Source organism: Agelaius phoeniceus, chromosome 7 (assembly GCF_051311805.1).
Source record: "Agelaius phoeniceus isolate bAgePho1 chromosome 7, bAgePho1.hap1, whole genome shotgun sequence".
NCBI lineage: Eukaryota > Metazoa > Chordata > Aves > Passeriformes > Icteridae > Agelaius > Agelaius phoeniceus.
This window is the reverse complement of record NC_135271.1, coordinates 25,477,266-25,495,135: the sequence shown is the minus strand read 5'-3', so window position 1 is coordinate 25,495,135 and position 17,870 is coordinate 25,477,266. Positions and strand designations below refer to the sequence as shown.

Below are 17,870 nucleotides of genomic sequence, written 5' to 3'. Positions count from 1 at the left end.
ATTTTCTAGATCATGGGCACTGAAAAAGTAAAACATAAATTAGCAGCATTCTGGTCAGGCTTTTCTCTGAATACCTGAAAGACACAACTGAAAAGGAATGTTTCCACTTGAAGTGAGGCATTTCAGCAACCTACGTTTAGTACCCAAGGTACAATTTATTTGCTGTCTAAGGCTGTCAAGCCTTAACTTCCTGATTTCATTCCAGGATACAGATGTTTCATTCTCTCCCTGCCCTTTCCTCCCCTTGCAGATACCATTCTATACAAAAGCTCAATCCAAAGATCATTGAAATGCATCCATTGACATCCAGAGGCTTTAGCTGGGGCTGGATGACTCTGGGGCACAAAGTTCTTCATTGCACTGAAGTTATTCCCTTTTCTCAGTCTGGTATCCAGGCAAAGCACAGATGTTTTTCCGTCTTTACTTCCCCCTGCAAAGCATCTTGATGGGTTTTTTATGAACTTGCCACTTCAAGTCTATCACACCACACAATCTGAAAGTACTTGGAGAGATATTATAGTAGTGACCTTTATTGTTCATTAGTGAATCAGCAGCCTAGCTTACTGTGGCTTTAAATGAGCTATATAAATTGGTTGTTATTTTCAATGATGATTCCCTTGATTTGAACATACTAGAGCAAAGATAATTGATTGATTCATTATGTAAAAGATTGTTTCAAGTTAGAGGGTGGTTTTATTTATTTTTTTTTCTCCCAGCTAAATTGAGACATGCTGTCTAGAATCTTGGCCAGGTTCTTACCAGGTTCATATCCGGAAACACTATTGCTTCTCTGTTTCTCACTGATGGCACACAGCAGCCTTCCTGGGGGGGTGGGGATGCCTCTTATGATTGTGGTGCTGTTCCTTGTAATGTCAGCTGAAGCTGCTGCCTCCACAGAGTCCTGCATGTAAGACTTTGTTGCAGATCTTTGATACATGATGTATGTGTCCTTTCAAAATAAGTTGAAGTCTATACCAGGTAGTGCTGTCCAAAACCTCTCTCTGTCTCAATGCTGGCTTGCCTCTACCCTGCATTCCAAGTGCTATGCTGTCACCTCTCTCAGGTATCACTAACTCCCAGCTATTGACATCTCTTTGCCAAGGATGCAGTGTTTTGGTGTGTCTTTAAAGCATTTTTTAAAGCTGTGCGCTCCTCTTTCAGCTTCAGGATCCTGATGTTTTCTGTTCTAGATACATGACTAAGCTGATAGAACTGTTACAACAGCCTGTACTTGCTCTCTCTAAAAGGTTGTTTTGCTCTAAGGTCTTTGCTGTTGCAAAATTTATCTTGTTGTCTGTCATGCAGCACAGTGTGCAGATGGCACAGAAGTTTGTTTAGAAGCTGCACATCTCATTTATTGGAAGTGTTGGGGAGGATGCATGTAGGATTGCACCAATCAGCAACATTGGTGGTTGTACCAGTTCCTAAAGAGCAAAGGATGCTGCGTGCCCAGGGACCATGCAAGTAAATCCTGCTGTGGGTGCATGGTGCTGCCCCAGGCCAGGAATGCATGGAAGAAAATCACACAGATCTAATGATGTCTCATGTCATTTGGGACACCTGGCTGGTGCTGTCAGGGCTGGTGCTGCAGGCATGGAAAGTGAAGAAAACAGTAGCCAGGCCAGGAGGGGATAGTGGTAAAAAATGTGATGGGTTCTAGGAATCCAAGCCTAGGCTTTGCTGAAGGAGGCAGAGAGGACAGCAGGGGCTGTGGCATCTTGTGCTGTTGTCCTGTCCACCCACCTCCATCTTGTGGTCTAACATGATGACCTCTGACTTCCAGATTTGCTTAAGGAAACAATGTCCAGCAAATTAAATAGGGAAGAACTGAGCTCAGATGTGTATGAAAGTCAGCAGTTATATTGTTTTCATGTGGGAATGGAACATATTTGTGTATATCTATAGGCATTACAGCTAATAGCATATACATGAGTAAAAACTCCACCTGTGCCCGTAAAGCAGTTGGGAGCTATATTGTGTGTTTCCTCCATACTCAGTGGTTCAGGTCTCAAAGCAACCTCAGAGTGATGTATTTGGCAGTGGTGCCATGTGTGCGTGTTTCTTTCAAGCACAGCTGTTCTACAGGACATCTTGAGGGGGTGTTTGCAGATTCTCGTCTGTGTCTCACTTCTCCAGAATCTGCTTCTGCTCCCAGGATCTGGCGTGCCAAACCCTCCTCATCTGAGCAAGTCAACAGCCTGTCCCAGGCTGCTGCCTAAGAGAATGGCAGGGCTTCGTAAATAAAGGAAACAATTGAATGATAAGTTCACACTTCAGCACGCTGCTTAACAACCTGATAACAGTTAATTACATACAGTATTTTTAAATGCAGCAACCTAGAGATAACTCCAGAGGTGGAGCACAGGCCCTTGGGCCTCACGACCGAAGATTAACCTCTTACTGCCCATGCCCCTAAAGAGACCGGTGGCTGCAGCTCCAAATGTCACCAGTTCTGAGCTTTTACTGGCCAGCAGTGACTCAGGGTCATGCAAGTGAAGTGTCCTCAGCCGCAGGTAGGGGCAGGGGGAAGCTCTGCTCAGTCCCAGAACTCGTGGGTCCTGCTTTGAGAGCAGCCTGTGGGCTGACAGGCAGAAAAGGTGGGGTGATAAGCCCAGGGCTGCCTCCAGCAGAGGCAGCAGGTAGAGCGGGTGCAGCCGGGAGTTGCTGCTGCTGGTGTAAGTGCAGGAGCTCTGCAGGAAGGAGCCAGCACAAACACAGCTGGAATGGGCGCTGGGGCCGGCTGCGAGTCACAGCAGCTGCGCTCAGCGCTACCGCTCCCTGGGCACCGGGTGGGACGTTTCCGTCTGTCCCAGCCCCCTGGGATTGAGGGTTTGACCCTTGTTATTTAAAGCACAACTTCAGGACATCTGCTGTCAGAGCACCCGCAAAGTTTGTGGCTTAATGCAAGTCTAATTAACTGATTTGCCTATCCAAATCTGGAGATTTACACACTTCTATAGAGGCAGCTGTAAAGTTATAACTTCAGCTGTTTATCATACCCCGAGCCTTTAAATCTCAATTATGAAAGGTGGTGTTTAATGGCTAGCTGGAAAATGGGTGGTTACCAGAGTGTTAATGGAGTGCGGCAAGCCAGGAAATGTATAATCTAATGCCTGTATAGAAATGAAAGGTTCTAACAAAAGAAAATATTGGGGGGAGGATGTACTTACAGGCTGTTTGTGCTGTTTAGGAGAAAATCAGTACATGAGCAGTAGGGAAACAATGGGGACTGAAATACTGCCTGAAGAAAGAAATAAGAGCTGCTTGTTTTTAAGGTCCCTCTTGCCCCCCCCCTCCAAACAGCCATCCTTCTTCTCTGGGTCTTGAGCTTTGCCTTTGTTACAAAGGGAAAAAAAAAAAAGAATGATATGACACAGTGAGTTTAACAGAATGTCTGGACCTGAAAGAAACATTGAAGGAAAAAATAACCAGCTACGTATTCCTTTTTTACTGAAGCATGGTTTTACTACCCAGTTTGTGCCATTGGAGGCAGAATTGACAGCCATGCTTCATCATGGCAATGGGAGAAAGTGCTGCAAGGAGTGCTTTAATTTAAATGAGAAATGCACTAAGAGGAAAAAAAAAGCCTAAAAGCTTGGTAATAACATTAATAACCACTTCTTACAGATTTTTACTAGCCCACTAAAGATCAGACATCATGTTAAGGTCCCAGTGGCTGAATAGTAAAGACCTGGGCACAGGTTATTATTACTTAGGAAGATTCTTTTAATGATTTCTGTTATTAGTTGAAAATCATTTGAATAGTACAGCTGAATGATCACCATGCTTTAAATTCATTTTGAATGAAAAATGAGAACAGGGTAGAATTTGGGTTTATGCATTTCTGAAAGCACTCCACAAAACCAGCATGGATAGCAGTTGTGCTCTGAATGGGCAGGCAAAGGGCAGAGGTTTCCCTGCTGGGGAGGAGCTCTTCTGGAGTGTGATCAATTCCTTCTGAAAAACAATTTTGACTATGGCAACAGAATTTCTTTTAAATCAAATTAAAAGCTCCTAAACCACCACAGACTCCTTAATTTCTACTCTGTTAGCCTTCAAAAAAGCAGAGACCTCTAGAAGGGTCAGGATGAGGCAAAGGGATCCGGGTGGTATTTCTGCCTTTTGTGCTGCTGCTGCACTGAAGCTCGTGTTGGAGTCTCACCTCTGCATCTTGCTGCCCTCTCCCAGACTGCCTGCTCTTGAGGAAGGCAGCTGCCTGTTCTCAGGGCAGGGGGTGCAGGGTCCTGTTGGGAGTTGCTACACGGTAAGACAGGGCAAGTATTACCATAGCACAGTTTTCACTTCAGCATCTTGCTCCAGTAGTGGCAATACTTTTTTTATTAGTTTGAATTTGCATTTAAATGCAAAATTCAACTGAGAAGCCTAAACAGTTGCTTCTCTTGCTGGCTTAAGAAGCATATGTCCTTTAAAAAGAAGTTTTCTCCCCTCCAAAGTAACTTGGTCAGCATCTTCTCAGAAATGTGACTCAGAAGACCAAAGGCCAAGAACTCTTTTAGTCTATAGGAAGAGCTTTTGGTCCCCACTGATCTGCAAAACAAAAGACCAAAGGGACCTTGAAATCTCAACCAGGTCTCTCCCCAACGGAGCATGGGGGTTCCTGAGCAACAAGCATGACTGCTTAGCATTGAGAGTGGGTTACCAGTGCCCAGAGGTTAATGACTCACACGGCATTATGTTGTGCTGAATAATGAGGAACATCTGAAATGACACATGTTGTAATGACTCGCTACTTAAAGTACCAATCTACTTAAGATCCCTTTAAGCTTGAGGAGATCACAGAATAGCAATGTCTTGTTCAATAGGTGCTACTTTATTTTATGCCTTCTGGTAGAAGAGATGTACCACGCCTGAGAGCATATGAACAAAATAAGTGAGGAATTGAGTAGGAAGGATTATTGCACTAGTTGTTGTGAATGCTTTTTAGGCATTTATAGAGCACCAGCACCATTTCAAGTTTTGTTTTTGTTGATTTCAGGGATTTTAATCCTGGTTGTCACAGTTCCTATATCTGTAGGTTGGATTTAGGGAAGGAGAGAAAGGGGAGCTTTGCCTGCAGGATGAGATTATCAGAAACTGGTCTGAGATTTGCTGTGGAAAATAAACTAATGCTGGAGCAAAGCAGCAACACTGTCTTATGGTTTGGTTGCTGATGGGAGGGAGTTTAAATAAATGGCACTCTAAATTCTGATGTTAACCAATCTGTGACATAGTTTGCTCCATTAGGGATTGAGAACAATCTATTTTCTTGCAGACAAAATAAGTTGTTCATGCTGTCATAAGAAGTCATACCTAATCTTACAGTAAAGTTTTAAGCCTGTCAGACACTGCTTGCCTATCTTACCATTGTTTCTGCAGTCTGCTCCCCTGCATGAAAAGCTGGTATGTGATTTAATTGTACACTTGGTCTTAGATGTAAAAGCAAGTGTGACACCTGAATGTCTCCAATTGCTAAAAATGGCCCAGGGAGCAGCTGGGGCCCAACACCTCTGTGGTGTGGCCCTCTGCAAACAATAAAGGACTTAGTTCTCCAGCTGCTTTAAGGCTGGACTTCAACTAGAGAAATATAAACACCTCTCTGCACTTACCTGCTGGGATTGTGGTGCTTTAACTGTTTCTAAATATTTTAAGCTGTGATATTGAAGGGAGAGAGAAACTGTGCATATAAACTCTTATATTCAGGCCACTTAGCACCACTTTAGACTTTGCAAAAGTGTATGCAAGAGAAGAGAATCAGGCCTGTCTGCATTGCATCTGGAATGTATTGCTCAAATTTCAAACAAACTTATCTGGACTCGTCCTTCTCCAAACCAAAACCAAATAGGAATTCTTTAAAAAGGGTAGAGAGATTCTTCCACTCTTACACCCACCACTCACACACACACACACCCCCCCCCACCTTGAAATGCAGGTCATTAAATGATCATTATTTTTATGGGTCTGCAAAGCCTGTGGAAGTCAGAGCTGTGTAATATACATTGTGGAGTGTTCTGCTAATCCAGTCCGACCGCAGTCGTGCCTGGCCCAGGGAAGAGGGTCTGGTAACTGGAAACCTGACACTGAAGGAATTCCAAACACAGTCCTCAAACTAAAAACAGCTCTCTCTGCATGGCATGTGCTACATGAGAGCCAGGGATTGTATTCGTTTATGTTATCTGATTTTTCAGCCTTGTATTGTTGATAAAAGAACAGGAGAAGGAAGCACCTCCACCAGCTCAGCCCATAAATAAAGTGTGTATGGTGTGTTAGAGGTTAGTATGACACTGCAAGACATCTGCCTTCTTCTGTGGGGTACAAGCCTCTCTCACAGACAGCAGCCACTGAGCACTTCCTTGTGCTGCAGATTCTTCCCAGCACTAAGATACCAAATTTGATTCCCAGTGAATTTTAAATGCAAACCCTTTATTTGGCTGTGGGAAGTATTGATCTGAAAGGGCAAAGAATATTTATTATAGGATTATCTCACCTATTAAGATACAGAGACCCACCTTAATGCATCTCAGTGATTTCTTTGAAATCTGCAGTGATTTGAAATTTCATTAATTTATTTATGTTATATGCATGTTGAATATTAAGCAACAGGAGTTCTTAGAGCCACTGACTACAAACAGCACTGCAGTATCTTTAATACTTTATCTGGAGAGATAGGCACTACGTGATCTTTTCAGTTAATTGTTTTTAGTGTTTGTTGAGAAGAGCTTTAAAAAGACACAGTGTAATGTATTTGATACTTCAAGATTGTTTGCATAATTTAATTCTTACATCAGCTTCTCTTTTCTTCTTTAAAAGTAGATCCTCCTGGCTGAGAACAAACATCACACAATCACACTGCATACAGTGGAGTTCTTCACTGAGAATTTGGACACAGATAGGATCTTGTTGCTTTCTCCTGTTCTTTAATCACAGCCTGGGCTGTCTGATGCCATCACCCAAAGTCTCTGTATGTCTTGCTTAGACATGAAAGAGACTGCAGCCAAATGTGGGCTTTCCATTTGCTACTTAGTCTGTGGCTGTCTTTGAAGTTTATTTCAAGAAGTACTCTCTAACAAAGTAAGAAGGCAGGTTTTCTTGTGAGATTATATCCCTTGCAAAATACTCCCTCAGCAGCAAGGAGGAGATAGTGATGTAAGAAGAGAGCATTCCCTTCCTTGCTTTTTACCAGGCACTAAGAGGGTGACCTCTGTGACTTTCCCTATAGAACAGAGGGAAGAAAAACCCTTTGTCACAATGAAATCCAAACCCCCAACGTGATGGGGCACAGCACCAGCAGTTAGACCTTCATTTTGCTTTCCTTTCCTTTTAGATAGCCCAAGCACATGTCTCCAAGGATGTTAAAGGTGACCTGCAAATGGAGGTTATCAATGAAATGCAGTAAACCTGAAATGTAATTTTTTTTTCTGATTAGGTTTTTGAAGCATCAGGTATTTATGCCAGTCTACTCTGTGAGATTTTCCACAGTTGAAGAATTACTAAAATGGAGGTTAAAAAAAAAAAAAAAGAGGAAACCTTCAAATACCTGTGACTAAATAATATTTTGGGTAAAAGAAGTCTTTCCTAAGTGTTCCAAATCCTGTGGCTCAGTTTTAAATAAACCCAGAAGCTCTTAAAAATTCTGCAGTAAAGCTAGAAGATACTCTATTTTTTGTGCTTGGAAGATAAATAAAGCAGAGATAGAAAAACAAACCTGGTTTGGGCTTTACCTGTCATAGAGAAAATAACAACACATTAATTGAATATCAGTCACAAATTACCTGCTTTTCTTGGACAAGTCTACTTTGTGCTCCTAATGCTCAAAATGGATCACAGTTGTTAACTGGTGAATCGTTTTAAAAGATAAACTGGTAGAGCTGCAAACCAGCATATGAAGTGAAACACATTCACAACTGCCTGTATGTGATGTGTAATTTCTCTGCAGGGGAAAGAAGATGAGACTTTGCTTCCTCAAAGCAGAAGGGGCACCATTTTAACGGGGACCTTGCTCCTGACATTTTTGACAAGTGTTTTCACTCTACCCCACCAGTTTCAGTCCTTTGTGGAGCCTGGTGCTTCTCTCTCCCTTCATTCAATTGCTTCCTGCAGCAGCAGCCTCTGCTTTTAGCTAGGCCCACATCCATAATGCACTTTCCAGTGGGACCCAGCAGAGCTGAACTATCAGCAAAACCAGGTTTTGAGCTCTGAGATCAGTTCCTTCCCAGGATGTTGTGTCAGCTTCCCTGCCTTCTGCCTGCCATTAATTGCACTGCATCCCCAGGTCAAACAAATGGCCAAAAATCTGGAAAACAGCTGACAGTCAGAGCAGCTCCTACTCAGCATGTCCTCTCAGAGGGCACGGTCCTGGCCTGGTCCTTTTGAGTGGCTGGACCTGCTTGACCCAATTTGTGGATTTTTGATCACTCCCCTGGGTCACTGATTTTCCACTTGAGATTATTGTTTTGACCCCCACACCATGGGTCACTGGGGAGGTGTGATATGGCCCTGTGAACTCTGAACTCATCAGAAGCCAACAAAAACAGTACAGAGAGGAGAAGAATTTCATTAGGACCTCCTCAGAGGTGGCAGTGTCTGCTGAGGGAAAAGGTAGGAGTTGTTTTCCTTCTTGCAGAAACAAGCACAGCATCTACAAGGAACTGCCATGTAGAAAGTGTTTGGTTTGGTTTGTTTTGGCAATTTCTTTAAGGATAAACAACAGCATGTACTTTTACACCGTGAGCTATCGAGTGAGAAGGTTGTTGGTTCAGAGGAGCTGCCCTCTTCCTGCTGGGAACTGCCCTCAGTGTCCCAGACTTACTGCTAATGGTGACAGCATTTCTGCAGGCAGAGCTTGGTATTTGCAGTTGTTTCTTTTACCTTAGAAAGATTAACTTTCTGATGGTTAATTTGTCATGCTTGAGGAGGGAAGGGCAGTTTTTTGCTGTTTTTTAAGACTGGTCAGATAGAGGTTTGTGGAGACTCTGTAGGCTGGTTGGTTGCAGTGTGAGCAGCTCTCTGAGAATGAACTTCACCAGGCATGGGTGGTAGGTGAGGAAGAATGAATCCTCGGGAAATAATCTGGCTTCAACACGCTGTGCTTGCCATAAAAGGGAAAAAAAGTGTTGTCATTGTAGCTTGTGTACCTGTGAGTGTAACACCTGCTGGGATCTCTAGGGAAAGGGAGCTGGAGAGTGTGGAGCAGCCATGAGGATATCTTCTGGGAAACCTCCTTCAGTCATGCTGCCCAGAGTCAGCCTTTTGGACAGTTACCAGTGTTTCCCAAGGTTTTACTCAGGCAAAAATTCTGCTAATTGTTGGCTATATTACTGCTTGTATTATCCCCAAGGCTGCTAAAATAACTCATATACCCTTGTCTTCCTGGGGCTTTCCTAAAAGGTTTGTGTGAAGTGGATTCCCGTCAGGTCTCTGTGTACAAACTGTCCTTCCAGCTGCTAAGTCATGACTCTGGGCAAGACGCTCAAGAATTATACCAGCTATGGGTGTTTTGCCCTCAGAGAAAGGAAACTGGTGCTGACAGTGAGCAACTTGGGGTTCTATCTTTTAAAGAAAGATTTTGCTCTTCCCACACGTTGCTCTGCAGCTTGTCTACCCAGCCACAGATGGTGTTAGCTGTACGTGAAGCGATGGTGGATTTAGGTCGCTAGGAGAGGGAACAGCAGTGGGGATCTGATGGCATTAGTTCAGGCAGCTTGGGGCCATTTCTCAGGTCTGGCATGCTTTGATTGCCCAGGCCCATCTTCACTGCACTGTCCTGGGCCAGAGCAGCCTGGGTGCACAACCCTCTGCACAGTCACAGCTTCTGTGGCAGCAGTGTAACACTCATTCCTAAAACTGGACTGGCTGAATTTTCCTGGAAACAGTTCTTTTGACTGGATGGCAAAGCACCCCTCTTTTTTCCTGCATCTTGCAGGCCTCTGGTGTCAGTTGAGGCATGAGTTGTGTGCTGAAGGCTCAGTATGTCATGCTGGTGGCTCAGTCCCATTGTCAGCCATCATTTTGGTGCCAATTCATCTTGAATTTGTTTTTTTAGAGTAATTCAATTTACAGTTAGAGCTCTGTCCAAAAGCTACCGCTGGGTTTTCAGTGAATTCTGGGTCAGGTTCCAAGCTCAGTCCTTTTTTAATGTAATTCACAAGAATTTCATTGATTATAGCTGCTGATGAGAACACCTTATAAAACCAATGTACAGGATTTTGAGCATGATCCTTTTATTAAAAGGTGATGGGTGTAGGTTTGACATTTGTTCCTCTTGGTGTGCTGCTTGACACAAAGCAGTTCCTACCATAGCAGAACCTTTTATGATTGGAAGTATGTTTTTGTGCACAGAGGCATTAAAGCTGAGTGTGATGGAACTGACTAGTGAACAAGCCTTCATGCATGTGGAAAAAAACGTGGAGCAGCTCTTTGGCCTGCCCTGGAAATGAGGCTTTGCTGCAAGGTGTAGGTGTGTGAGCAGTGACGGTAATTGTCTCAGTACGTACGGTTAAGAGTGGTTTGGTATCTCAGAGAGTGGCTTCAGGCCCTTCAGCACTTTGTCTGGACTGTCTCACCAGGAGGTGGGGGGGGAAGCTAGGAGTGCCTGTCTTTTATAATGTTCTGTTTTTAAAGCAGAAAGTCTCTGGGGAGCATAGGGTCCTAAAAGTCCATGGCCTGGAATGCTTCCTTTTGCTCTTTCCATTTTAAACAGGAAACATTTGCACTAAGTTATTCCAGGAGGAGAATTGTAGGTTCATTTCAAGGCAGATAATGTTTGTTCATTGCCTATGTCCGTGATTTACCCCATGGGCTTAAACGAGTGCAGCAGAAAACCACATGTTTTGTTTTACTACATGTTAAACAAGTTCCAGCGGAGTCTGGGAGCCCAGGTTAAGAAAGAAGGAGCATGCTTGTAAAATCTCTGTGTGAACAAGAGAGTCATTGACAAATTTTGAACACCTGATCTGCTGTACCAAAATGATGACTTTTTTTCATAATCTATGCAAAGAATATTTAAACAGTTGATGAGTTCAGTCCCAAAGACACAGAGCAGGTGTAATTGATCTATATAATTGATCAACTTCCAGCCCCTCTTTTGGGTCAAACCTCTGTCTTCTTCCCTAAGCTCTCATTTGGAGAGAAGCTTCCTGTGCAGTCAATGAGGGGTTTTGTCCAAAGTGCAAAGACATTTGCAGTCAGCCTGGCAAAAATTCCTAATTAAATTGAACTTTTGGGGATGCTCTGGTGACATGTCTGTGAGAACAATTATTTTTGCCATTTCAAAAGTATCACAAGTTAAGTTGTAATAGGAAAAAATATCAATGCTTCATTAGTGAAAATCATGAAATTAAGATGCAGAAGGCTACAGAGAGGACTCCATGTCGCATCCTCGGGGATGACATATTCACACGTTGCTTTTCACGTGAACTAGGGCTTGTGAGACCCATACTGATGCAGACAAGTTACAGGACTGTTGTAATATCAGGCCTTTTAGATCACAGGTTTTTTGAAACCTTGTTGGCAACTTGCCCATTAAACACAGGTATTGTAGCCTTACATCCCCAGTGTTTCTTTCCCAGTTTTTCCAACTATGGTGTTTGGAAAGTTTTACAGGCTGACATATTGGGAGAGAATAGTGGGAAATGGCCTGGAAAGCATGAATATTTGTGCATGTAAAGCTTATGGGATTTGCAGACTTGCAGACCCAACTCATCTGTTTATCCTCAGGCTAGATAAGATTCAGTCAAATATGCATTGTTTAAAGGAGCTTTGTTTCCATTATGGCAAATGGATCACAGGAGACTGACTTTGGAAGCTGAAGGGCTCCAGTGCTCCCCCATTGTAAAAGGGCTGTGATGTGTACTGGACCCTTCCTCAAGTGTCCTGGATGTTACAGACTTTTGTAGCATGCAGGTGGGAAGCTTGTTATCCTTCAGAAGTTCTTTTCATTCATCAGGACTTGTCATGCTTGAGGTGGCATTTCCTCTCCCAAAGTAAACATAGATTGTATGTACAATAATGTATCACTGGGCTAGTAGACTGCCTTTTAATGTGCTTTATTATGTTTTTTCCTCCTCAGGCGTGGACCTGCAGAGCCACTAGAATATTTAACAGGGCCACGAGTAACGTACAAAGAGAGAGATCTTCCCTACTACCACGGCGGACAGCCTGTTATCCACCCATCCAAGGGGAACTACATCCGTGTGCCGGACACAAGAGTGGCAGAACTGAGGTATCCTCAGTATTACCCAGCCCAGCCCATGGCAAACCAGCATAAAGGACCCCTCCGGCAGGACGTGCCGCCTTCCCCTCCGCAGTCCCACCGAGCACCAGCTTACAGCGAAATGGTCCGACACCGTGGGACCAGCCCAGACCAGTACCAGTACAGGCAACAGGATCCCAGGCACAAGAACCCCATGACTGCAGCTGTATAGCCGTACACTGGACTCGGGCACATCATTCTTGTAGAGTTGTTCCTAAGCGTAGCTGCCTGTAAGAATGGCACACGAGACCTGGAGTCGTTCTTACTGAGCTGGACTCAGCCTAGGTGCTTTCTAACAGGCGAACTAAAGCCACGTGAGGTACGATGTGTTTTGAGTATGTGAGGTACCAGACAGTTGAGTGTTTTTTAATTCCTTTTAAAAATAGAAAGTGGCTGCTGGGAATGAAACACAACACTTAATACACCTCAGGGCTATTTACTGAATCCAGTTACACCTTTACAGTACATAGCTGTCTGTGTAAGGGCAGCGGAGTCACCAGAGTTTACTTCAGAGTGCTGTTGTAGAGCCTTTTAAGTGAGAACACAGCATGCAGTACGGACTTCTTGCAGAGCTGGGCATCTTGTGTATCTAGTGTGTGATCATGACAAGGGACTGCCACAGAGATGGTGGCCACATTCCAGGCACGTCCTGACCAAAGCTCTGCTTTAAGGATGCTGCAGTTCCAGATTTGTGATTTGGCCTCTGTCTTCCTCTGTCTTTTTGGTGGTGGCAGCATTTACCTTGCTGCCTTCATTTTTTGCAGTCTGTGTATTGAGAGTCTTCTCTTATTGCACCTGCTGCAGTTGGAGTAGGGTAAAAAGCCTTATCCCCTATGCTTGGGCAGGCTCTCAGAGGACAGGCATCCACCTGAGAACCGTGTCTGTAGAGGGGGGAGTGTGTGCTTGTGAGTGTTGGTTAGTTATACAGTGTGCAGTCTTTAAATGTAAACCCTGGAGAACAGATCCTCAGCTGCTGTCAGGAAGTGTCGCTTGAGGGGTTTCAGTGGAGCTGGCCTATAAGGAAGTGACCAGGGGGGTGACTATGGGCATGGACTCCATCATTCATATTAAGTTACTGTGTCAGGTGCTGCCTTGGCTCCATCAAGGCAGCCCATTCCTGGCCCACTCCATGCGGTGTTGGAGCCAAGTGCCTGCCAGCACTTGGGGGCCGCCTTCCGTGCACGAGGGAAGCTCAGCCTTGGGCAGCACCGGGCCCCAAGTGCCAAACTACTCGAGTTCCTGCAACCAGAGGCCATGAAGTCTGTGGGGAAAGGCGCTTTTCACAGCAAGGGGTGAGGGAAAAGACAAGGAAAGTAACAGGAAGGGCTTCAAGACCCTGGGGCCCAGGAGGAAGATGTGAGAAGAGCTGTTTGTAGGAAGTTATTTGCAGCTGTGCATAGGAAGAGAGAAGGTGTGGGTGGTGAAGGGGTGTCAGCAGCACAGCAGAGCCATGGTGGGGGGACAGGGTAGTGGGGTACATGCACAGTCATTTGCCCCAAACAGCCTGAGTTTGCTCTGCAGCCAGAAATGTGTGTCCCCAGCCACAGGGACCTGTGCGACCTGACCCAGGAGGGCTCTGAGCATTTAGAGATCTGTCTCAAGGATTTTGTCAGGAGGAAACCATGCAGTATTGTGACCTAGAAATATGTTATTTCCAAGTGTCCTTAATTCCTCGACTTCTGCCTTTTGGAAGTGTCACTAAACCACTAGGCCTCTTCTCCTCATCAGGAAAAGACTGTGACCTGGCCAAGGATTAAGCAAAAGGATTTCTTTGATGTCATTTTGACACATTTGGTATGCAACATATTAAATCACATAGATCACTCCCCAGGTGTTAAATACCATCAGGAGGGTTTCTGCTAGGAGTATGTCCTGCTAGCAGGTAATGGCCCTGACGAGAAGCAGCATTTAATCCCAGCCTACTTTCTTCCCCACTGATGGTGCTGGTTAGAGCCTGGCACAACACTCAGGCACAAGGAGCACTTGCAGCTGTCTGAGTGGCTGGCAGGCTCTAGTGCTTGCATTCCCATCAGCCTCCACCCACCACAGGCTGGGAAGCAGGAGAGAGGAGACAGTTTTCCATGGCAGAGGAGCACCTCCATGATTCAGATAGAGGGCTGGACTCCCTGGGGCAGGGGCAGGCACAGCTCTAAATCCAGTCAGGAGGAAGCATTGGTGGGAGGGAGAGAGGAAGAGGAATGCAACTGATTATGAAGCAAGAGTCTTTGCTTCTTATTCCATTTCTTTCTGCTCTCTTCCCTAGTAATGTAGGAGGGAAAAACCTCTGGAGGGAGTGTTGGGTGTAAAGCTGGATGTCTCTCAGTACCTTCCATAAATAAGGCACATTCCCCAAGGAAACTGTGCCTGTCATGTACGTGCTCTGCACAGCCCTGTACTTCTCTCTGAAAGCTTTAGATGCTGTAGGATACTCAGCCAGGACTTGGCAGCCACAGGATAGCCGCTGGTGTTATAAAGGCCTGTTGAAATCGAAGCAAAAACAAATTAAAATACTTTCCTTTCCCTCCTTGAAATATAACCCCTGATACATTTGATCCAGCTGCAAAGAAACTAATGTTTGCGACAGTGGCTTTATCAAGCCAGGCCACAATTAAGAACAGCTCTGAATATAAGCTACTGCCTTTGTAAATCACTCTCAACTAACCCTTCAAATGGCATCACAGCACAGTGAACAGAACTTATTTACAGTATTTCATGAGCCAGGGCCAAATAAAATCTGGATGGAAACAGCTCCTAGATTATTTATAGCCTTTGAGGGACCTGCCCAATGTCTCCTCATAACCTGAATCTTTCCTTAAGAGCTCCCCTTGATGGTATTGGCTCCACTCAGTTGAGGCAGACAAATCAAACAAACACCTTCTAAGCTGTTAATCTTACCTTACCCAACAGGTTATTAAATGATGCTTCTGCTCAGTAAGCAGAAATCAGTAGAGAGCTTCTTCCAATCAAAAAAAAAAAAAAAAAAAAGATGTAAGTATAATATATGGATGCATCCTACAGGTAAGGAGCTAAGGAGGAAAAACAGTGTGACCTAACTGGGGGAGCAAGACCAAAAAGTATTACAGAGCATCTCATCAATCTCTGGTGCCATTGTTCTGGGAGAAAATTGCCATTTCCTGATTTAATATCTGGTAGAGGTACAGTATTTTCAAAAGTATAATGTGTAACTACAGTATATATAGTCAGCTTTTCTGCAGTATAAAATGTATGATTTTAGCACCATATTGTGGAAAAATATGTACCGTGCAGAATTCACGAGGTGCTACAACTGACGGTTGAAAATACACACTTGCAAAATCCAAAAGAGCCGTTAAGTAACAAGTTGTTCTTTTCCCATATGTCCATATGTTTGGGAAAATTATGAGTCTGAAATGCTCTTGACACGTAATTGCCTCACACTCCCTCATCCAAAATGTGCCAGTCCAGCAGCAGAGTCACTGACGTAGTGGGTGTGAAGGGAGAGCTGGGTTTGCCACGGGAGCAGCCCTAAGTGTGTGTGTGAGCAGGCATCAAGACCGAGGGAGAGAGGCCCGCACTCACGTGAAGCTGAAGCTTTGATTTCCTGAGCTGGTGGTGTGCAGCCTGCATTTCTGGCTCTGGCACAGGGCCAGCCAGGCCCAGCAGTTGAAAGATTAAGAGATAGAAAAAAGAGCCTGTGGATTTTCTGAGTGACCACCCACTAGTGAGCCATGATTTTGGCCTGTGAGCCGACATTACCACTGTGATATATTATGATGCAGGAGTCTCTAGGCACCCCTCAAATGCGTAAAGAATCATCAACTGCCCTTTGTGGGGGAAACTAAGCATAGAGAAGAAAAAAAAGGCTCTTGCCTTGAAAAAGTGCATACAGTCCTGAATTCCAATTCACTCCAGCTTCCTGATCTAGAAATAGCTTCACATGCTGCCTAATTTTTTTACAGATGAATTGTGCTACCTCTTGCTCCCAGCCATCACAGATTTGTTTATCAGAGTTAGTGCTGCGAGTGAATCCTAGCGACTGCTCTGCCAGGGCCATATCCTGACACTGCTCTGAGCAGGGGCTGCTTTGCACTTTCAAAAGGCCCCACACCTGTGCTCCCCATTGCAGTTGTCCTGCAGGGTCCTTAAGCCTTACATGCAAAATCAGAAGTGCTATTCACTATCTCTGCATAGGAAAGAAGGCTTTGTAAGACACTATTGTGTTACTGTGAGGGAGAGAGAGGTACTTGTGATCCTGACAATATCTGTGTGTTTAAGTGAAACTGATTTAAAAATCATGTGTGATTGTTTTGGGGGAGAAATTCAACACGTAATTTGACAGGTTTTTTCTAGTACCACGTCAAAGATTTTGATCTTTTGTTACATATGGCTATATAAATTTTACCTGGTTTATTTTGCATTAAAATAAAGGCTTTAAGACTATATATGATTATGTACTTGTATGTAGAGTTTTTCCCTTCTTTGTGTCTACAAAGTCATCCTCAGCCGTGGATATGATTTGATATTAGAGGATGATACATGATCAAGCTGGATCAGAATTGGTAAGATAACTTTTTTTAACAAAAAAACAAAACCACAGCAGCCATGTGCTACTTTGTAGGGAAAAAAAAGGCATCCCAGGGCTTAACTTGATTCTGTCTCAAATCTGCATTGTCTTCAGCTGTATTGCCTGAATCTTGATTCCATACCCTAGGATTGAGAGGAGAAGCAAGAAAAAGTCCCTTGTCAACTCAGAGAATTTCAGCTTAGGCAGCTGCTTGTTTATGGCTGAAGTTCCCCAGGCACTTTCATCTCAACATGGAGCTGTTTTCATGCTGTTGGTACCAGCTGAGGTGTTCTGCAGCCTGTAGCAGTTGCCAGAGGGCTGAGAGGGCTGGAGACCCCTGCCAGAGATTTAGGATGCCTTGAAAGTTCTGCACAGCTCTTCACATGAGGTACGTTGGTCATTTAACTGAAGCTGGTAACTCTTATTTTCACACATTATGCACAAGATAGATCTTTGTAGGATCAGGCTGTGGGTTGCAGTGAGATCTGGGCAAGAGTGTTATGTTAGGTGGAATAATTTTCAAAATAGATACTTCAGTGAAAAGGCATTAGTACAGGGAGAAGGAATAATGAAGCCTAAGATGGAAATTACAGGTTACTGTGAAGAAAAAGGAAAAAATAAAAGAACAAAATAGACAGAAAGGTGTAATAGAAAGGGCAGGAATGAGTCAATAAAAATACATGTGTACTGCATTCCAAAACATTTTGAATGCAGATCTTAGTGTTTACAGCCAAGACAGCTCATGGATAATGTCAGTCAATTTTAGCATGTATTAAATTATAAACCACATAGATGCCATTTTTAGACCCAGTCAGGTCATAACTTGCACTCACAGCTGAAAACTGAACAAATAAAAAGGATACCTCAGTTTCTCCTGCTGGAGCTGTACAGAGTAGCAAAAGACAAAGTAGGAGTGTACTGAGAGCTGGAAACTGGGTGACCACAGTTTGAGATCATAGTCCTTCTGCCTTGGTGGTCTCCTGTGGTTTCCCCACAACAGCACTCAACAGTGCTCCCCGGGACCTGGGCTCAAGTTAAAATCTGTTTTTCAGACTGCTCTATCTGTGTAAGGAAGTACGT

At 44.1% G+C, this 17,870-nt stretch overlaps 1 protein-coding gene across 4 annotated transcripts in view; it reads left to right on the top strand.

Annotated features, from left to right (window-relative positions):
• Nucleotides 1-16,668, top strand: part of PARD3B (par-3 family cell polarity regulator beta) — a 392,348-nt gene extending 375,680 nt beyond the window's left edge. For all 4 annotated transcript variants that reach the window (XM_077181321.1, XM_077181319.1, XM_077181318.1 and 1 more), the window contains one exon: nucleotides 12,065-16,668. In XM_077181321.1, the coding sequence (XP_077037436.1) occupies nucleotides 12,065-12,419 (355 nt within the window). In that variant the 3' untranslated portion in view covers nucleotides 12,420-16,668. The remainder of the gene's footprint in view (nucleotides 1-12,064) is intronic.
• The last annotated feature ends 1,202 nt before the right edge of the window (nucleotides 16,669-17,870 follow it).